The sequence below is a fragment of the Condylostylus longicornis genome, unplaced genomic scaffold (genome assembly GCF_029603195.1).
Source record: "Condylostylus longicornis isolate FDR11 unplaced genomic scaffold, ASM2960319v2 ptg000004l, whole genome shotgun sequence".
In the NCBI taxonomy this organism is placed as follows: domain Eukaryota; kingdom Metazoa; phylum Arthropoda; class Insecta; order Diptera; family Dolichopodidae; genus Condylostylus; species Condylostylus longicornis.
Window position 1 is genome coordinate 19818625 of NW_026577973.1, and position 22087 is coordinate 19840711.

The 22087-nt window shown below is 27.4% G+C and overlaps 4 protein-coding genes across 4 annotated transcripts; all 4 read left to right on the forward strand.

The window, feature by feature from the left end:
• The first annotated feature begins 802 nt into the window (after nucleotides 1-802).
• Nucleotides 803-2969, forward strand: LOC129613849 (uncharacterized). Its single transcript, XM_055528139.1, has 4 exons — nucleotides 803-817; nucleotides 1476-1941; nucleotides 2327-2482; nucleotides 2893-2969. The coding sequence occupies exons 1-4, from the start codon at nucleotides 803-805 to the stop codon at nucleotides 2967-2969; spliced, it is 714 nt and encodes a 237-aa protein (XP_055384114.1).
• A 3346-nt stretch (nucleotides 2970-6315) lies between these two features.
• On the forward strand, nucleotides 6316-7307 carry LOC129613860 (uncharacterized). The gene is made up of 2 exons (XM_055528151.1): nucleotides 6316-6330; nucleotides 6411-7307. The coding sequence occupies exons 1-2, from the start codon at nucleotides 6316-6318 to the stop codon at nucleotides 7305-7307; spliced, it is 912 nt and encodes a 303-aa protein (XP_055384126.1).
• Nucleotides 7308-8220: 913 nt separating this feature from the next.
• LOC129613865 (uncharacterized) lies at nucleotides 8221-14117 on the forward strand. The gene is made up of 2 exons (XM_055528164.1): nucleotides 8221-8229; nucleotides 13365-14117. The coding sequence occupies exons 1-2, from the start codon at nucleotides 8221-8223 to the stop codon at nucleotides 14115-14117; spliced, it is 762 nt and encodes a 253-aa protein (XP_055384139.1).
• Nucleotides 14118-18512: 4395 nt separating this feature from the next.
• Nucleotides 18513-19329, forward strand: LOC129613870 (pupal cuticle protein 36a-like). The gene is made up of 2 exons (XM_055528178.1): nucleotides 18513-18527; nucleotides 18607-19329. The coding sequence occupies exons 1-2, from the start codon at nucleotides 18513-18515 to the stop codon at nucleotides 19327-19329; spliced, it is 738 nt and encodes a 245-aa protein (XP_055384153.1).
• Nucleotides 19330-22087: the final 2758 nt, after the last annotated feature.

The following is a 22087-nucleotide window of genomic DNA, read 5'->3' on the forward strand; positions in this document are numbered from 1 at the left end:
CAAAAAAAAAAACAATAGAATAAGTATGTAAGTAAAAATATATAATAAAATTTCACTGTTTCAATGGATCCATGAATGTGTTGGCATATTTTAAACGAAATGTTATTTCCATTGTTGGAAAGAATTTAAGATTAAAGATTATAAGAAAAAGTAATTAACGCTTCAATTATCACATACATTACAATGTATTTATGGAACTTAATATATGGCGATAATAATTTGACACCCGTTGCTTGTCGTTTTATAACACTTATATAACACTTATTGTTTTTACTCAAGCTGAAATTTTGTATTACAATTCCTCTTCCAAATTTCGTTTCTCATACGTTACACATTTCACCAATACTATAATTATCATGAATTGCATTTGCAATGGCAAAATAAGTTAAAGTAATTATACGAATTGAACTCTGCATTTTTTATTTTTTAACACATTTTCATATGAGAAATTATCAATATTTATTTTGAATTTAATTGGCATCCTAATACTACTCCTACAGCTCCATTCCTATTTAAAATGTTACAAAATGTACAAGCTTATAATTATGAAATTTAATTGGAAATTATGATTAAATTATGAGATTATGCTATTTCCTTTTATTTTGTTGTTGTAATGCTACATTTTGTTCGTCGATATGTGGTAAAATATACTGTTAAGTGCCGAAGTTCATAAAGTGATGTGTGAAATTTCCTATATAAATAAATGTTAATTTCGTAATTTTTTATCAGTACAGTTTAAGTAGTTTAATAGCTTTATTAAGTTCATAGAAGAAGTAAAAATATTAGAGCATTAAGTAAAACAATGAAAGGATACATCGTAAGGATAATTTTTATTAATATCAAGAGTATATAAATTTATAGAACCCTTTATACATAACTTAAAATTGTATAGAATTGTGCTTCTTGTTGTACTTGTTTTACCAAGCTCCAGTAACTCCAAATAAGGTTTATTTCACGTATTTTAAAAAATTAGTTCTCAATTACACAAAATGTATATTGAGAATAAAGCAAATTAATATTTTAATTTTATTAATCTTTAGTGAACATACATTAATTAAGAATAACTAATAGAAATTTCTTCATACAACTGCACATCAGATGAAAGACGTACTCAAAAAAATGAGCTAAAGGCAGAAAAATAAAAAAATTTTTCTTCTCGAATTGGATTCGAACCAGCGACCTACCGCTTTCTAGGCGGACGCATCATAATTAAATTATAAAAGGAATTCGGATTATTTCAACTCAGTCTACATATATAAAAGAAAATTGTACATACATACTTGCTAAAAAATGTATTGTTTAAAATTTGCAAATTTTTTTAATTTTGTGTGATGAACAAGCAATATGATTGTCACCAATTTTTTTATACAATTGACAAAAAAAAATCTTAAAACATTTTATGCATAGATCTAGTTACAATATTTAAAATTTTTTTTAAAACATGCATCAAACAATATACTATTGAAATATTTTAGGCATTTTTCAGTATTATATCGGTAGCAAATACATTGCCACAATATGATTATAAGGTTCCAAGTATTATTAGAGATGAAAATCCGTTTTATAATGGGGCACCATTATCATATAATGATGCTAGTCCAATTAAAACAATAGTTACAAAACAATTTTTTATACATGCTGCACCAGATGAAGAAGATGAAATCGGTGCCGATAAAGTTATACATATTGGACCAAAACAAAAGCATTATCGTGTTGTATTCATAAAAGCACCACATCAAAATGTACAACCTGGTAGAATAAAAGTTATTTCTCCCGAACATCAAGAAAAAACTGTTATTTATGTTTTAAGTAAAAAACCAAATGTGTTTGATATCAAAACTGAAGTACAGCAATCACATATAGAACCAACGAAACCTGATGTTTTCTTTATTAAATACAAAACCAATGAAGAAGCTGTTCATGCGCAGAAACAAATTCAAGGTAATTTTAGTGTGTTACATACAGTTTTAAAAATTTTACAAAAAATCAAAGTACAATAAACATTAAAAATAGGCTAAAAGTTATTTCATAATTTGATAATTAAAATTTCTCACATATTAATTGAGTAAAAATTGTATTGCGACTTTTTATTTTTATTTTAACGTTTCTTGTGTTAATTAAACTACATGATTTCAAGTTTTCTATTTCTTGTTTTTTTCATAAAGTTATTTATAATTTTTTTACATAATTTTTTTTTTATACTTTTTCATGCTACATGTTATTGTTTCAAATTTCAACGTAGCTATTCTGTCTTTCTTATTTTCTCTAATTATCTGATTATTTAATATGGGTACATAAATATTTTTGTTTTTATTATTATTTATAGCTCAATATGATTCACTGGGTGGTACTACCCAAATATCAGATGAAGGTGTTGCACCATTAACATCGGTTGTAGGTGCTTTGGGACATTCATCAAATGAAGAAAATAATTATATATCACCGGCAACGGCCAGTATTACTGGTGCTTATCTACCACCTAGTAACTGAATATAGAAAAGCAAAAACAAAAAAAAACTGGAAGAAAAATATTAAGGAATTTTGCGATTTGTAACGATTTTTCATTTGTTTCAAAGGCTCACACATAGTTTTCTATTTTTACAGCAAGACATATTTATTGAAATGTATTTGCTCATACAAAATATGTATGTATATGTGTAAACTTATTAATTGCATATTATTTTTGTAATAAAAAAGTAAAGAAAGGAGCTTTGGTGGAAGAAAAGCAATTTGTTTTAATTTTGATCCAATATGCAGTAGCGATCCGTACCAAAACTATCGCTACTTTTAGAGTATAAGTATAAATTTATAGTTACTTTTAGCCAACCAAGTTCAAAATCTTTATTCCATACTTGAGTTGCATAAATTATTTTTGCTGTGTAAATGTTAAAGGTGATATCGCAACTACTACAGCAGCTAATGTTTTAAAAGGTCTCCAGATATTCTTCAAAAAACGAAATAAAAAATAAGAATCGATTTCGGCGATGAAAAAGGCTTGAAGTGAACATTGTTTTGAGACAAGGCCTTTGTTGTTGCAACTAAAGAGCTTGTTTAGTGATATTTTAGAGCAGAAAATAAATTCATGAGAAATTTCACTTTTATTTATTTGTTGTTTGTAATTTTTCTAAGATTTCTTCAGGAGTTTAACATAAGGCGACAAAAATGTCCAAAAATAATTAGGTGCCCTTATTAAATTATGTTAATAATTTAAGTTAAATTAGAAAAATTAATTTGTGATCTTCAATTCGTTCAATGAACAAGAATTACAAAAAGAAATTTTAAGTCCATTTCAGCAATGAATGGTAGATTTGAAATTTAATAAACGAAGCTTTTAGTGAAACAATTCTCTTTGAAACGTTTGCTGTATTACTTTGCTATGTATACGACCCTGTGTTTTAATGAATAAATAAATATATATGTAGATATCTCAAATGCATATACTTGAAATGTCAATCAACTTGAATATTTACAATTAAAAGTTTTTAATATTACATGTCATATTTAATTTTTTAAAGAACTTTTTTCTTGTAAAGTTTATGAGAAGAGTTTTGTATTAACCTTCTGCAAATTGGTAAGATAAACTGTAATAGTTTGTTTTAGGAAAGGAGAATTTTTTTTCTTAATATGTATAGAGATTGATATTTAATTGTATATCTTTTCGAAATTTAAAAAACAGGTATTTGATTGAAGAACGGATTGCTCTGCATGATAAACAAGTCTGTATCAAGAAAGCAGAATCGAAATGTACTATGCCTGACTTCTAATTTGAAATTCAGATAATTGAGTTTTTATATTAAGTGGCTCAATACCAGTGCACGGTGGTCGAATTAAAGTTAGAATTTTTAAAAAACATGCTATGATATAGAGAATCAAGTATGCTTAAAAAAAAACTTTGCAAACTCTTATGACAGACATTTTAAACGAGACAGAGATGAAATTTTGAAATTATAATATTAATTAATCTTGTTATACATTTTCAAGTATATGCCAAATTAAACAATATTTTAGAGTTCTCCATATTAAATTATGTTTTGAGAATGATCATATTGATGATGAAGTGCACAGATATGCCTTAGCTACTTGTAGCAAATTTTTAAAATGCATTTCTTACATCAATACTAATTTCGAACGGCCCTCTTTCTGTTGCATACGTTTCAGTGACGTATGTGTATTAGTTCCCGAGATTGGTGTGGTAAGATATTTTAGGTGCAAAATCGAAGTAGACAAAATGCTAGGTACATCAGTAGGTATTAGCAATTTTGACACTATAACCCATTTTATACTAAGCGCACGATTTTTCGGTGGACACTTCTCGAATTTTATTAAAAAAACTTATTTGAAATCAAAAACTAATATAAGTAGTTTAAGTAAAAGAAAAGAATAAAAATTTAGTTATGCAGCGTTATTCTAATTAATTGGCTTCTTTTCCTAAAATCGGTAAACTTTCAAAACTTCCCTTACAAAATTTTAAATTTATTGCTCAGATTAGCGCACAGACATGACTACTCCATCCATATTTAACGCGGAAAATTTTTTTGTTAAGTAATTTTATTTGAAATATGAAATCATTTATGTTTAATGAAATTATCGTTGCACGTTAGTTGATTGCTGAAATTGCAATCTTTACGCTCAAGTAGAATATTTCTTGGAAAGTAACTTAATGTTTACACATATTTACCGAGAAAACCCATTTTTATGTTAAGCTTACATTTTTCGCCATAATATAGGACTGTCATCTAAACATGATTTTAAAATATAGCATTGACTATGCCATGCTAAGTAAGCGTGATAAGTTCCTGCAATAATTTAAAAGAAAATACTTATGTAAGCGAAAATTGAAATAAAAACGTCAAATTAAACAATTATAGGCGTAAATAAGGAAAACCTAAACTTTTAAAATTTGCATTTGAAAAAATTCAGCAAGACAGAAATGGAATTTTAGGCTCCATATAAGATCTGTAGGATTGGAAGCATAATATTAATCTGTTACAGAATGAGATCTGTCTGTTATTAAAGCTTAAAATTTACAGCTTAGAGCGAATCAAAAACTGTTCAATCAACTTCAATTTAAATTTTAGTGAGAATTACTGAAAGCAATTACAGTGAATTTTTTTTACGAAAAGTAGGAAAGCGGTTTTTTCGATTCGGATTTTTGTATATAATGCAAGTTTTGTTCTTTGCAGGGAGGAATTATTACGCCTTTTGAAAAATCTGAAAATCTGTGATACCCATTGTTAGATTAACATTCAAAAATCAATTAAAAATTTTTGCAATAAATCTTCAATCGTTTGCAAAATTTTCCCGTTTTACTTTTTTTTTTAAATTAAAATTTCCAGAAGCTTCAATTAGATATAATAAATAGCAAGACAAATATTAACTTAAATTTTAGAAATTTACATAAATTATTCTAGTATAAAAAAGTGCTCTTTTTTAATAATAAAAAAAACTATAAAATTAGGAAACTGATTATTACGACCTATTAATCTTCTATATAATTTTACAATAAAAAACAGAGAGTTCAAAGATTTATACAAACTTTCTTCAAAAAACTCTCAACAAAATCAACGAGATATATGAAAATTTATGAGTAAAAGTTCTCTGCAATTTTTTTAGCACTTATTTTTCACCTGATTTTAACGCTTATTATTATTACCCCGTAACATAAATTTCGTGCAGGTTTATTTAATTCTGCCTTATATTCAAGAAATTTCTATGTATATATACAAATGTACATACATTTACCTACATTTACTTGATACATACTAGTATTTAGTCAAATTTATAATTAATGTTTTTTAACAATAGTCGTCGGTTGAACCCATTTTCTATTCAAAAACTAAAATTTCTGCGGATACAAGAAATCATGAAAAAACAAAAAAAAAAACGACCAACCAAAATATGATGGTTAACATTATAAAAGTTCATCAATAACTATACCTTGTCTATTGCTTGACATTATTGCTTCTGTGTCTGTAAGTGTGTGTTATTATTAGAAGATAGTAAAGTGAAAAAAAAACATCACATCATTTGATCTTTCGATAATTTTTTTAATACCTTCAGTCATTGTTTATGATGGGTATAAGGTATTATAATAATATAGGTAAAAAAAAACAGCATCTAAAAAATTAACTACTATTTTTATTTTTGTTTTTCTTGGATTTTAGAGCATGTTTTTTTGATACTTTCATTTTTATATTTTCTATCAATTCTTCGAAAATATTTAGTATATAAGCGAAATAATATTCGCAATTCTTCAGTAACTTATCTACTTATCTCAAAGCAGAAACAACAAATTTAATTTATTTTAACGGAAACATGAAAGGATATCTTGTAAGGACATACGACTATTTAATCATTCCTGGATTTTTTATCATTTTTATGGATTACTTTTAATAATTACAATTTCTTAGGTCATTCTTTTATCTGTTGGATTAACAGCAGCTGCACCACAATATAATTATGCTCAACCATCTGGTGGATTTGGGGGCGGATTAGGTGGTGGCTTTGGCGGTGGGCATTCAAGTGGTGGTGGTGGTGGTGGTTTCGGTGGAGGTTTCGGTGGAGCTGGAATTGGTGGAGGATTTGGCGGCAGCAGTGGTGGTGGCGGTTTTGGTGGTGCTGGAATCGGTGGTGCTGGTGTTGGCGGAGGCTTTGGAGGAGGCAGTGTCAGCGGTGCTTTCGGTGGAGGCGCTCATCAGCAAACTATTGTCACAAAACAATTTCTTATTCATTCAGCCCCACAAGAACAAGATGAAATTGGAGGTGATAAGGTTATCAATTTAGGACCTGGCCATAAACATTACCGCGTTGTGTTCATCAAAGCACCACATCAAGGTGTACAAGCTGGAAAAGTAAGATTCATTGCTCCAGCTAATGAAGAGAAGACTGTCATTTATGTTTTGAGTAAAAAAACCGATATTGCCGATATTCAAGCTGATGTACAACAAGCTCATTCAGAACCCACTAAACCAGAAGTACATTTCATCAAATATAAGACAGCTGAAGAAGCAGCACATGCTCAAAGGACAATTCAAGCTCAATACGATTCCATTCAAGGTACATCACAAGTATCAGATGAAGGTGTTGCTCCAATTAGTTCGGTTATTGGAGCTTTGGGTGATGGCGGGCATGGTGGTGCTGGCGGTGCTGGTGGTTTTGGTGGTGCCGGTGGTTTTGGCGGTGGCGCTGCTGGTGGTTTCGGAGGTGGTTCTTCTTCAGGGGGTTTTGTTGGCGGTGCTGGCGGTAGTGGCTCATTCGGTACCACTGGTGCTGGTGTTAGCGGATCTTATTTACCACCAAGTCATTAGATGTAAATATTAGACTGACTGTATTATCTCTTTTGATGTTTATGACAATAAATTTCAATGTTGTTTTTGAGAATTTATTAATTAAGAAATAAAAATAATTAAATGAATACTTTAACAATATTTTCACTTTACTCAAGCACAAACAGTCCTCAAAACTTCGAGATGATGTGTAATGCTTTACACGAAATATTATATGTAACCAAAGTATAATTTTCAAAAGATTATCATGGTCAGCAATTTTAACACAATAAAAATTTAATTTTATAAATAATGTGATTACGCTTAAAAATCGTTTGCAGCACTTTTATTACTCATTAACCATAAGCGCAATTAAATTATCTTTGGAATAAAAATTTAAGTAATTACTTTTTTTTACCAAAAGCGTTTTTTGATTAAAAAAAAAATTTTTACATTAATGCGGTCTATCATTACTTTATGAAATCAAACAATAAATACGAATTGTACCTTAACACATACATACGTGATAAATTTTGGAAATTCCAAAATATTTTGTTAGATAATTTTTTATAATTTCATCTTATTAAAAGTCTTCGTGTTATTTCGCATGAAGGAAAGTTGTTATTTAATTTTTAAATTTCTAATGATTAATCAAAATTGCAAATATGTAGAAATATCGCACAAATAATTAAAATTAAAAGTTTTTATCCGACACAATGGTATTTATTTTCTAAATTATGAAAAGTTTTCATTTACGTAATTGGATACCAATAATGTTTTGGAAATTATCTGTAAACAACAACCTCTGCATTGAGTGTTGCGATGTAAAATAGAAACTTATTAAATTGAAAATGATAAAAAAGTTTTACTGTTAAGTTGTTATTTAATGGATAGCTCAAATTTGGAATAATAATTGCAGTATCACATATTCGATAATTTTGATTTAGTCTAAATCATGACCACAGTAATGTCTTAGCAGATTTTAACCTATATACATAAATAATTTTATTTAATTGCAAATATTATCTTTAGTTTAAACTTTTATCTTGGCAAATATTATTTCGGAAAATTTCTTCTTTTGGGTTTTTATAGTCAAATAGATTAACTACATTGTTCAGTAAATTGAATTAAAATCAGTAAAATGAGTTGATGCTCAAAGAACTAAATAAAATCCTATTATTATTATACAAAATAAGTATAAAAAGATTTTCGTGTAAGAAAATTAATTATAGAAACTAATTATTTAAAGAAATAAAAAAGCCTATGAATTTGATTATCTAAATTTAAAACTGCACAACAACAACCAAGAAGAAAATTTAAATATTCGTTTAGTTATGTCAACTTTTTGATATCAACATGAATTTGTTGAGCGACAAGAGTTCTGCACCAATATAATACAATCTACCTCAGAACTAAGAGAACCTTGTTTTCTAGGTAAAATGATTCAAATTAAATATTTTTGTAAAAAGCGAGCGGTATTAATTATTACTGTGATTTTTAAGACATTGAATGTACCTCTGGTATATATTATCACATATCACGTTCATTTTCTAAAGGTGCTAGTTCTAAAAGTAAATTGTCAGATTAACGATATTTACTAAACCAAAAAGTTGTGTGTGACAGATAAAGTAAAAGGATTTTGTATAAAATAAGAAGAAAATTTTAAATATAACTTGAATTTATTTAATAACGTACAGTACCAATTTTATTTATTAATAAAATTCTAATAAAAAAAATAAACTTTTGCATAAAATAAAAATTTAATGAAAAAGTTCTTAAATAAAATTTAGTACCAAATAATTAATAAGCATTTTCAATTGTCGGTATTCCTCTACTTTTGAATCTCATTTTCTTTTTGAATTGACATAAAAGGATAATTTCGTGACTCACTTCCTGGTTTTATTAAAAGTATACACGATGGACAAATTAAATAAACTTTAATTAGTGAATAAATTTATAGTCTAATCACTAAGCGACGTGTAGAACCTATATGCGTAGTTAGTGAAGACGTATAGATAAAATATTAAATAAAGTTGTGTCAAACTAATAGCTTGTATTGTTACACTTTTCCCTTCAACAAGTGAAAATACTGCTTTTAAATACTGTCTATGTATAACTACCACCCTATTAAAATTATTTTCATTCATAAACGAAACTATTTCTAGGATTGCATATATTTAGGATGAACGATTTATGTAGTCTTTAAAATAAAGCAAAAATTAATATAAAGTGGGGTTAACATAATGCTCGATTTTAAGGGTTAATTTCGTGAGTTAAAAAAAATAATTATATTTTTTAATGTCATGGAATTTACCGTTAGCTTTTAGCGTTTATAGAAATTTGAAAAAGCTTGCGGTTTCGAAAATATAAGACATCAAACATTCAAATTTTGAAAATTTCAAGCAGCAATAACACTTATAAAAGGGGATGGGGATGGAAAAAAATTTTCTAACGAAATTAACTATTTAAAAAAGGGCATTTTTAGGATTTTGGGGAGGGGGGGGGGGGGGGTATAATTTCTAAAGAGGGGGAGATACGTAAAAATTTTGTTCTAGCGAAATAAGTTTCTAGTAAAGATTGTAGGTGTTAAATTTCAGGTTCCTATCTTTAAGGATGTAGAAGTTTTGTAAACATGTCCGAGGACGGACGAACGGACGGACAGAGTGAAACTAATAAGCACTTTTTTTAAAAATTTTTTGGAAAAGTGCTAAAAAGCAGGTGAAAAAGCTGAAGTTCTTGTACCAAATGAAAGTATTACTCCTACAGATTATTTATGAATATTCCTACACTGAATTTATGAAAAATAGTACAAATGATGCAGACAGACAAAAGAAGCAACACAGTTAATGAACAATATTTATTAAGAACTTTAGGATGTAATTACAAGGAAGATTTAAGGAGGTAGTAGGCATTTACTTGAACTAGGAGCTACTTTTAGCAATACATATCTTTATTATTAAAACTTATAAAAATAAACTGAATTTGCATTGATTAATCTTTGTACTAAATTTGTACTAAAAATTTTTTTATAGAATATGAGTACAAAAATTAATTTCTACTATATTTCCTTTTATTTAACTTTCTTTGTTTGATATTTTTGATTTATAGCGAAATTTATAGAAAAATCGTTTAAGCTTTAACTTTTGTTTTAAAGACACAGAACTCCATTATGATATTATAGATGTATTTGAGCTTATTATGTTAAGTTTCTCATACGCATACTCTTCCGCACAAAATACTTGAAAATGTCATATTGAGCTCTGAGTTTTAGTGAAATTAATTGGGAAACTTTGCACGGAAATCCAATTTCCGTAAAGATGAGCCTGCACTATAAACTAAATTTAAATTTTTTTGAAACATTAATTTGAAGTTTATTTCCTCCCTTTCATAGAATTTAAAATAATTGTTTGATGGAGATTTCCATGATCTAATGCAATAAAATGGCAGTTGGGACGTTTATATCATATATTTTAAAATAAATTTGTTATAAGAAGTCAAAATTCAATCAGTCATAACTTGTTATCATTACCGTTCGATTTTAGTCGGTTTTTCAAGTTTTCTCAAAAATTGTATTTTGTAAACTAAACCTCAACTAAAAACCAAATTTGCATTGTTAAAAGTGTATTTAATCTTTTTACTAGAAGTTTAATAATTTACTTACTAGATTATATTAAATAAATGTCTACAAAATATTTTTTAATGATATAAATCTATTGTGAAATTTATTGAATTTTGAAATACATAGTACAATTTTTTAACACAAAAAAATTACAAAACATACATTTGTGAGTCAGAAAACATTATGTCCTCAAAAATTATTTAATTAGATAGAATATGATATCAATTGATTGTTTACATACGCATCTTATGTTGGCGCACTTTAAGAGTATGTTAGTAATTTTATTAATATAAAATATAATGAATAATATGTATGAGTATAGTATGTATATAACGTTTATATGTTTCTATATTACATAAACAAACACATGTAACTAAATGTCAATGTTAACATAACGGAATTAAAATAATCGCTTAAAGACCAAAATTATAATTTACCTTGCAGACATCAGACGGCTTTCTCGAATTATCAAAACAAATTAAAGATTAAAACGGTCAAAATATCTATTGTCACAGCTGCCATGTTACAGAAACAGATCAATTTCTACAATCATATTTTTATAAGGCTCAATGTTAGTTTAAACAATGTTCAATGTTGCGTAATATTTTTGAGTAGTACCAAAATAATCCGTTTATTAGTTGTTGGAAATAGTCGTTAACATTTTCAAATAATATTTTCGTTTAGAAGCGTTAAAAAATAACATACGAGTACATATATTGTATGTACATGTGAAAAATTATGGTATAAGGCACAATCTCTAATGAGCTACTGAACCTGTAACACGTATTTTTCTTTTCTTTTTAATTAATTTCGTCTTACACAGTCAACAAGTGTTGTAAGTGTGCCGCAAAATTTAGATATCACAAAAACCTAAGATAAATTAAGAAAAGTAAAAATAGAAGATACGCTATGTTCTCATAAGGTACTCAAGGCAAAATTACAGATACGTTTTTCTTTCATATTTAATTTGAAAATTCGATGATGTTTTTTTTAGTAAGAAAAATCAGTTAGATAAAATGACTATTATAAAACATCTACACAAATTTTATTAATGACTATTAAGAGTATTTGACTAAATGTTAGTCAAATACTCTTAAACAAATGGTACAATATACATTTATTCCTTTCCTTATAAGAAATGAAGTTAATCAAGCCCATGTTTTGTTAAATAGCACATTTAAATTTACAATTAACTTTAACAATTATAATTTAGATTCGTGTATTTTAGATGTGTGTAGATCTAGGTTTAAATAATTAACAAAGTGTTCTAACGAAAGAACCCTTTTATTTTCACGCAATACTGTAATTTAAGATGAATTTTAAGGCAATAAACTTCAAAGATTGAAGGTAATATTTTCCTACTTGAAGGTAATAATTTACTCTGAGCTACAGGATTTATACCTAAATCAAATTCAGTTTTCAAATGCTTAGTTATTAAGCAAACAGCCCTTATTACAATATTTTGCGAATATATTTTTGTATCCATGTTTGAATTGAATTTGAATAAAAATTTCAGGCATAGCTTTAAACAAAGCTATAAATTTCTGAGTACACTTGCTTGCTGTTGTTATAAATTATTCTGTTTAACTTTATAATAATTATATGGTTTATGAAAAACTGTTTATCATTCAGAAATCATAAAATATATCTTGTATTTAATTTCTCGTTTTATAAAATTTATCTTATGATTGATCTGAATAACTCATCTCTATTTAGTTTTCTCTATAATTATTATATATTAAATACTTAATTTTTAATTAAATGGAAGTACAACCTACCGCTTTTACTTATCTTTTATTCGTTCGCATATTCGCATCGTAATATTGAACTGAAATTGGAAGTCAATCAATTATTATTTCCTCACAGTATCTTGACATCCGAGAAATTAAAAAATGTAAGATAAAGTTAAACACATAATTTTTGGCTAATCATTATATTGGGGCAACAAAAAAAAATTAATAAAAAATGAAATTCCAAAAATTTTTGAAAATTATTTTAGAAATTTAATAGAGTAAATATGATTTTTACTTTCATTTGAGATCGACTATAAAAGTCAGATCGTCTTTTGATACATTAAACAAACCTTAAGGTATATTTGAAGACAAAACAACTTGCAATTATCTTAAATAGAAACATGAAAGGATTTTTAGTGAGATTATATTACAGAGATACAAATTGTTCAATTGGAAATTGGAAAATTGGATTAAAGAATCCTTTATCGAGAAACTTGTTACTCATTAACGGATAAAATTTCATTTACGGAAATTAAACGGAATATTTCATTAATTAATTATGATTATGTGACATATTTGTGTTCTTAAGTAAATTTGTATAACAAGGTTATACAAGGATATTATACAAGGATAAACGCACTGGACGCAAAATTTTAACTATATTAACATATTAAAAACAATTTCCTTTTGAAAAATTTCTAAAGCTGGTATAATTCAAAATTTTTCATATTAATTTTGATTTTTTAGGTAATTTTGTTGAGCACAAGTTTGGCATTAGCTTCCCCACAATACAACTATGCGCAGCCATCCGGAGTAACTGGTTTAGGACATTCAAATATAGGAAGTATTGGACATGCGGGAGGTGTCGCTCAAGGAATTAGTGGAAGTTCATTAAATCATGGTATTGGCGGTGGTGTTTCTCATACTGGCATTGGCCACGCTGGCCATGGTTATGCAGCAGCAGGTGGTCAAACACATGAAACTATTGTTACGAAACAATTTCTTATTCATTCGGCTCCACATGAACAAGACGAAGTCGGTGGGGATAAAGTAATTAACTTAGGACCAGCTCGTAAAAACTACCGTGTAGTATTTATTAAAGCACCACATCAAGGTGCACAAGCAGGAAAAGTAAGATTTATTGCCCCAGCAAACGAAGAAAAGACTGTAATTTATGTATTAAGTAAAAAAACCGACTTGGCTGATATTCAAGCTGATGTGCAACAAGCCCATTCAGAACCCACTAAACCAGAAGTACACTTTATTAAATATAAGACCGCTGAAGAAGCAGTACATGCTCAAAGAACAATTCAAGCTCAATTTGATGCAATTGAAGGCAAATCACAAATATCTGATGAAGGTGTTGCCCCACTTACATCTGTCATTGGGGCACTCGGAGATGCATCATCTCATGATGTTGGAGTGCAAGGAAGTGCTGGAAGTTTTTCTGGTGCTGCTGGTGGTAGTGTCAGTAATTCATATTTGCCACCAAGCTATTAAGTAATTGCATTTAATTAGACTGAAAATTTTGGCAGTGTTTTTTTGATTGTAAAGTTGTTTTTGTTGCTTATTATTACTAAGCCATTGCGATTATATTAATAAAACAGTTAATATTATATTTTCTCACAATGATTTGTTTTTTAAAATATTGAAAGCTTTGAAAGAGGCAAAGTGTAAGAAACAGCAATTTATATTTGCATATAAATGTAAGCATATAAATACGTTGTATATGTTTTGTGCTACCTTTTTTATTCATATAAATCTCAAGGGTTTTAAGTTGATAAATTAGAAAAAAGACTTTTAAACAGAACCTGAAAAATACGTTTAATGCGACTAAAATGATGAACAATGTTACTATAGAAACAATAATATTGTATTTAAATTTTGCTATTTATTCGTGATTCTTATTCCTTAACAAATAGCCAAACTTAATTTTGAATTGCAACTGGGTAATAAAATGATGTAAATCTATTTGGCTTCGCAGTAGGACTATAACTGTAATTATGTTGTATAAACCAAAAAAGGAACGAAATTCGAATACAAAATTGAGAAGGATACTAAGCTTAATTATTATTTAACCAATATATACATAACTTCGTGCTAGTTATTTATGTATTGAACATTGCAATTTCAAAATAATTTTGTATACTTTCAAATTTAATACATATTGTTTGTTATCAAAGAAGCTAGTTTATTATTAAGCTGTAGGCTATTCGATTAATGGTTTACTGAAATACGTAGCATAGCAAAAATATATTTTAATATTGAATTCCTTTTTGGTTTGTCTTCATCCAATTCTGTTCATAAGATTTTTTTTACATTTACATAATTATTTCATATTTGACTTTGGCAACACATATGACAGATAAAAAGTAGTCTTTTGTCAATGTACATAAGAACATGTTAATTTGGTTCTTAGTAGTAGATTCATTTTCTGTGATTCGGTCTCCTTGCAAATTCAAGAAATGAAATATTAAATTCCAAATATTTAAGTTTAAAATATCAGAAAAATCTGCTGATTATTTTCTTAAAAAAAATCAAAACAACGGTTTCCACTGAAAACTGAACACGCAAAATTTGGTGACTTTGAAGATCTTAAATGGTTTTTTTGAAGAGTAAGTTGTACGCGTGTTTTTATTTCTATTTCGCAAAGGTTTACTCTTTAATCAATGTTGCAGTAGAAAAAGAATCAACAAAACGTTTGGAAGATCAGAATTAGATCAGAAAGTTTCCTTTTCATATCTGAAGCAGGGAAGGGATCTTCACATTTGTTTTACTTCACTTAACTGTGAAAATAACAGTCAAGCTAAAAGAAAAGTATAAAAAACTTAAGTCTAAAGTCTTAAACCTGTAATAAACAGTTATTATTTCATTATAGTGATATAAATATTCCAAAGTAAACATAGAGTATATATTGAAATAACAAAGGTTGAAAATAAGAACTCACTTCATACAGGATCGGTATAAACAAGAGTAGGGTTGAACAAATTTTAAAAAACAAGAATTATATAACAAATAAAAAAGTTATTCATTATTCAAACAACAAAAGCAGAAACTGATTGCGATATTTTTTTTTTCTGTTTATAGTTTTCCTTTTTACCTATCGCACTGCAATAAGGGAAGTTACGTAATGCCCTCAACATAGTTAACATTTTCGGGAATCTGCTTTCTGCAATATTGAACTTTTATTATACGGGTCGGATTTATATTCTAAAACTAGTAAATTTTATTGGGAACGTTAGGCTCTGAAACCTATCTCTTAAAACGAACTGATTTTTATTACAGTTAGGGAACTCATTGACAGAATTTCTTATAATTTAATATTTTAAGCATTTGGATGGCATAAAGTGAATCTCTACTAAGAAGAAAATTTCCATTTTGCATTTTCATGTGAATAGAAAACATATTAAGCGTTCTTAAAATGCTCTTAAAAGTGCTTGAATTATGTACTAACCACATCAGATTTTTTTTTGTGATAATTTAGTTCTGTACCATTTACACATTTTATAATGATATATTTATTTACATATTATATGTATAATTATGTATATTTGTACAGAGTTGTGGTGTTTATTAACATTAAATTATGCAAATGGTCACTGACTTATATTGTTTGAGAAATTATTCTAAGTGCTATTACTTGTAATACAAAGGATGTCATTGTTGTGATAAATGTAATTTTACGTCCTGAAAAAGCTTTAAAATAAAAGACTTAATTTTTTTATTAGAATATTTTAAGTTACTTTACAGTAAGTAAATAAATAAATCTACGACTTTATCCTCAAATTTTTGGTTATCCATTTTTTATTTTATAGCTTTGAGAAAAAATTGACAATAGAAGTAAAGCAAGAAGCTTTTGAAATTGTTATTTTTACAAAATTTTAGAAGATTCCATTTTAATTTCAAGAAATAGTTGAAACCTGAAAAACCAACATTTTCCAAAAAGCAAGATTTTATTCAAAATCTGCTACGCAAATGTAAACTCATTCAAAGCACAATGCCCTGTATTTTCAATAACAAAAATTTAGTTTTAAATCAAAGAGAATACAAATTTTGAGCTATATTACATAAGTATGTAATGACTACAAGTTAATACAAGATTAACTGCTAATATATTTTCAATGTAGTAATGGGAACTAGCAATGTACATTATTCACATTAGAGTAAATCCTTGAACTTAGAACTTTGAGAGAGCAAGTTGTGTTTATTTTATTTTCCTTAGAGGAGAATAAAATAAAAACAAGTTGCTACCATAACACCTAAAATTTTAGTGTTTGTAATATAGTTAAGTTCATAGTTAACATATTATTTACCTACATAACACATATTTTATTTATGATGATGTTACCACATCAATATTAAAATCTTAGAATTATTAAATAATATATTACGTTGAGCAATACAGTCTTGCTTAAATGTATTTGTCAACAAATAATTTCGATCAAAATCGATGTAAAGCAGCACATTTTGCTTGAATAAATAAAAATGTTTTAAATTAAAAAAAAAAAAACAGTAAAAGCGTTTCAGCCGATCTTAATCGACTAGTATTCATAATAGTATGAAAAAAATTTAAATTATTTTCATATATCAATAAATTCATATACCAATAAATTTAGCACATTTTTTGGCATGAGAATAAAAATATGTTATGTACATATTTTATTGTTAGCTCACTACTGTTTAAAGCAAATCGGCAAAAACTAACAGAAGATAACGGAAAATAACGATTAGTAAATATTTTATCTAATTAAGATTTATGTATTTTACGGTAGAAGAAACAAGCGACGGTTTTTTTTGTATTAGCAGAACAGAAGAATTGTTTTGAAATTGTCAAAATATTGCATTTTTACGATAAAGTGCAGTTTTAGTGGTAAAATGCAGTTTTTTGACAATTTCATACTGCAAAAGAAGAGGTAAAAAAATCTAGAGAAGTTAATCTATTTGTACATTAAATTTCTTTTTTAAAAGCTGTAGAAGTTTTGTGAATAGTCACACAGACAAATGGACACTATAAAGCTAATAAGCTAATTATTTTCTACTTTTCTTGACAATGTGGTAAAAGTTAACACTCTTTTAAAGTTAAATATTTTATTCAAGTGAATACTTAAGTACTTCAGTAATTTAATAATTTCGTGACGATTACACCATTAAACTTACCATTTTTTAGTTGATCAATAGTCTTTTCTCTATACTTGATTTAATGTGGAAAATTTAAAATCGACAATAAATAGTAGAAGAGCAAAGAAATCGTTCACTTACGTAAATAAAAAGAAGCATTAACAAAACGTCATAACAAAAACTGTTTTTTCTGGTAACTTTTTGTCTCAAAAAAAATTGTATCTATACACGATTTAAAAATGCTGAATCAAATCAATTACATGTCATCATTGCACTTATTATTCGATAGATGTAACAACAAAGTATGCACTAATACACAGATATTCGATTATTTTTAAGCAGAAAAGAAGGCAAAAAACCAATAGAAAGAAATAACAAATTTTGATTTGATTGACGTAGTAATCTAAGATTGTTGCTTTTTATTAGATCATGTCCTACAGCATAATTTAAAACAAAAAGAGTAGCTATAATAAGTCAATAAAGATTGTCTACTCTATTTGTATTGTATTCGGGTAAGATAGAGTAATACCCCTAATATACCGTTATAACAGTAATGTACAGTTACTTTCATCATGACCTGCATTAAGTTTTTTTCTTTTATGTGGACATTATTTAATTTTTGTTTTTCTAATTTTTGTTATTCTTTACTTGTTGTTTTTTTCTGCTTAAATCAAAATTTTTCGGTATATAAATGTGTTGAATTTCAAGACTCCTCAGCAAGTATCTATTTGTTAATTTAAGAAACAACATCTATCTTTTATCCAAATTAAACAAATCATGAAAGGATTTACTGTAAGAACAGATATATATGGAAAATATTGGAAAATAATAGTTAAAGGGAATATTAACCTTTGATATATTTAAATTTTAGGTTTTACTTACAACTTTTGCAGCAACATTAACTTACGCCGCACCGCAATATAATTATGCTCAACCATCAGGCTCTTTTGCAGGCGGTAGTGGATTCAACAATATTGGTAGCGGTGTAGGTGCTTTTGTTGGCGGTGGCAGTGGTGGAAATGGTGGCTATTCTAATGGTAATTCCGGTGGAGGATACGCTGCCGAGCAACCAGCTATCATTACAAAACAATTCTTTATTCATTCCGCTCCTGAAGAAGCAGAAGAACGTGGTGCTGATAAAGTTCTATCATTAGGGCCTGCACGAAAACATTATCGTGTTGTATTTATTAAAGCCCCACATCAAGGTGTACAAGCAGGTCGTGTTCGCGTTATTACACCAGCTAATGAAGAAAAGACTGCCATTTATGTATTGAGCAAGAAAACCGATGTATCAGAAATTCAAGCTGATGTACAACAAGCTCATTCAGAGCCAACTAAACCAGAAGTACACTTCATCAAATACAAGACTAATGAGGAAGCCGCCCATGCTCAAAGAACAATTCAAGCTCAATATGATGCAATTCAAGGTACATCACAAGTTTCCGATGAAGGAGTTGCTCCTCTTACCTCTGTTATTGGTGCTTTGGGCAGTGATGGTGGTTTGGGTGGTCATGGTGGTGCTAGTGGAGGTTTTTCAGGTGCTTCTGGAACTTATGGTGCTCCAGCTAATACATATTTACCACCAGGCCATTAAGCTGCAATATAATGTTTTAAGTTTGACTTTGAAACTCTTTTATGTACAGCATTTAGATAAAAAAAAATTGTTTCTTTGATTAATTTTTAGACAGTATTAGTTAATAGGAATCTAATCATATAAAATAAATTATTACGAAATAAGATAAATACGCTTTTAATTTGTACATAATGCTTTCTTAATTGAAAAAGACAATAAGTTCAACTTTAAAAGTTTGACCTTTTAAAGTGACAAATTTTTTAATATTGTTCAATTTTTTATTGTTCACTTTTTATTTTTTTGTTTTATACAAAATCGAGTTTTACTTAATTTTGACCTTGTCAGAAGACATTTAGTTAGAAAGTAAAAATCATATTTTTATAATTGATGATACTTTTTTATAATTTTATAAGAACTGGGATAATGCATCTTGCAGTTAATTGAATGAAAAATTATATTCCAATGCCAAACTTGAAACTATTTGACTTTTGACTCATAGTTTAAATTAAGCTATTTACAGTTTTAAAATTAAACAAAGTTAAATTCAATATTATGTTCGAAGTTAGTATTACTTCGTTAACCTTGTTGCCTTTAGGATATATTTTTTATATGTATGTAATTTAAATGGGATTTTGCTGTAGTCCTCAATTTTTTAGGAAATTTATTTGTACTACATTTTATTTTATTAATAAAACAATCATTATAATAGAAGTGAAAATTTTTTCACATTTAAGATTTAGTAGTACTAACTATTAATTCCTATAAAGCAAATTATGGGAATGGATGCGTAATACCACTGTACATCTTTTTAATGAAATATTAAAACTTGATTTTTTTAAATTGAAAAAATTTTAATTGCGTGAATTTTTAAAACATTTTATTATAAACAATTTAATCAATAATTATTTTCCAAAACAGTTCATCTAGCTGACTATCAAAGTGCATACTAAAATAGTGTTCGTTCTGTCTAATTTATGATTGCGCTCCAAAAATCGGAGCATTTCATTGAATTTCGTAACGATGTTCTATTACAAATTGAAAAATTCAAGTATACATGACTCTTAGCAAGCTTTAATTGATAATTTCAAAAATAGTCTGAAAATGCCCAAAAACTTGTTGACTTTCACTGATTTTGTGTTGTTTTGAGAGGTGAAGATGCAGTTTCAACATTTCCATGAGTCTTAAATATCAGTCTTAAAAAAATTATAACGTTATAAGTGAAAATTTTCCATATTAAAATACCATAATTGATTTTCTCTCCGCGTAAAATCAACCAGAAATTCAAAAGAAGCGACATTTATATCTTTTATTTCTTATATTGTTGCACTATACATTTATAATAATAACAAATTACGTTATACAATAGATCGTACTAAAAGATTTGATTGCAAATCCAAATTTAATTCATTTTCAATTCAAAAATTATTGAGTTTTTTCTTATTTATTTTTTGTATAACAATTCAAAGTACAAAATAAAATATTTCTGACAAAAATTTCAAATTACAAAAGAAAAAAAAAGTGAAATTCAAAGCAAAAACAAATAGAAAAATTAAACTGTAACAAAAGTCTCCTTCGCACATTAATTATTGATTTCAAACAATAAAAGCTCTGATATAGCACTACTTCAATCACGTACTTAACATAAGCATATAGTAGTACCTACACACTTGAAAAAAAAAATATTTCAAAAATTCCACTTAAATGAATCATTTACCGTACAGGTGTATTGAATTAGTGATACATAAGCTATTAGAAAATAAAACATTCAGAGTAAATAACATCCTAAATGTATGCATTTTTCATATTTAATTGAATTACAAAGTAAATCTATTTTCGATACGCCCAAAAGTAACAAAATTAAGTAATTTAAAAGTTTGTGCGTGGAACTCGAATACTAGTAGTTTAAGTATTATGCAAAAAGAAATTTCAACTAAATTTCGAGTTTTATTTCCGCACCAATCTATTATAGACTGAAGACATTCAAAATATCTTTGAATTGCATTTGAATTTAATATATATGCTTTTATATAAACCGGAGCTTGAAACACATACATATTGTAAAGCTTATGAAAAGCTAAAAAGTTCGTTTTACAAGTAATCCAGTTATTCAAGCTAAAAGTTTAAAATTTTTTAAATAAAATAAGAACTACAATTAAATATGTAGCAAAACTTTTTTAACAAAACTTTATGAATGAAAAAAATTGATAAATTGATAAAGACTTAAAATCCGCAATATACAAGCAAAATATGTGGTATACCAGCAAGTTAATCATGTTTTAAGCACCATGTGCTTTTCTTATTTTTATTTGTTGATATTGAAATCGTGTTACTTTATTGTTTAATTGCAAATAGTTATAGGATATATAAAATTCCGCTCTTCGGATCATTGATTCATTGATTAGAATTCAGGTTATATTTTATACCAGGCGGGCTTTTGTACTCGATTGAATAACAATCACAAATTTTTTAATTCAACCCCTTCAGTGGAAATGACGGGTCTCGTCTGCAATATATTTTAATGTTTAAAATCATATGAATTTCTTTAAACTTGTAAAAACAAAAATATTATTAATGTTGCACGTGTTCTTTTTTATATTCTTTCTAAATTGACTTTAAGAGTTTTTTTTTTAAACCGTTAGTTTGTCTAATTGAAATATTTTACGCGAATGTCTGAAAGGATTGAAAATTTATCATACGAAAGTGATAATTCTGACTGTGAAATATATGAGGTGACACATTAGAACAATTGGAATGTGAAAGTGATAATTCATGGGAAACT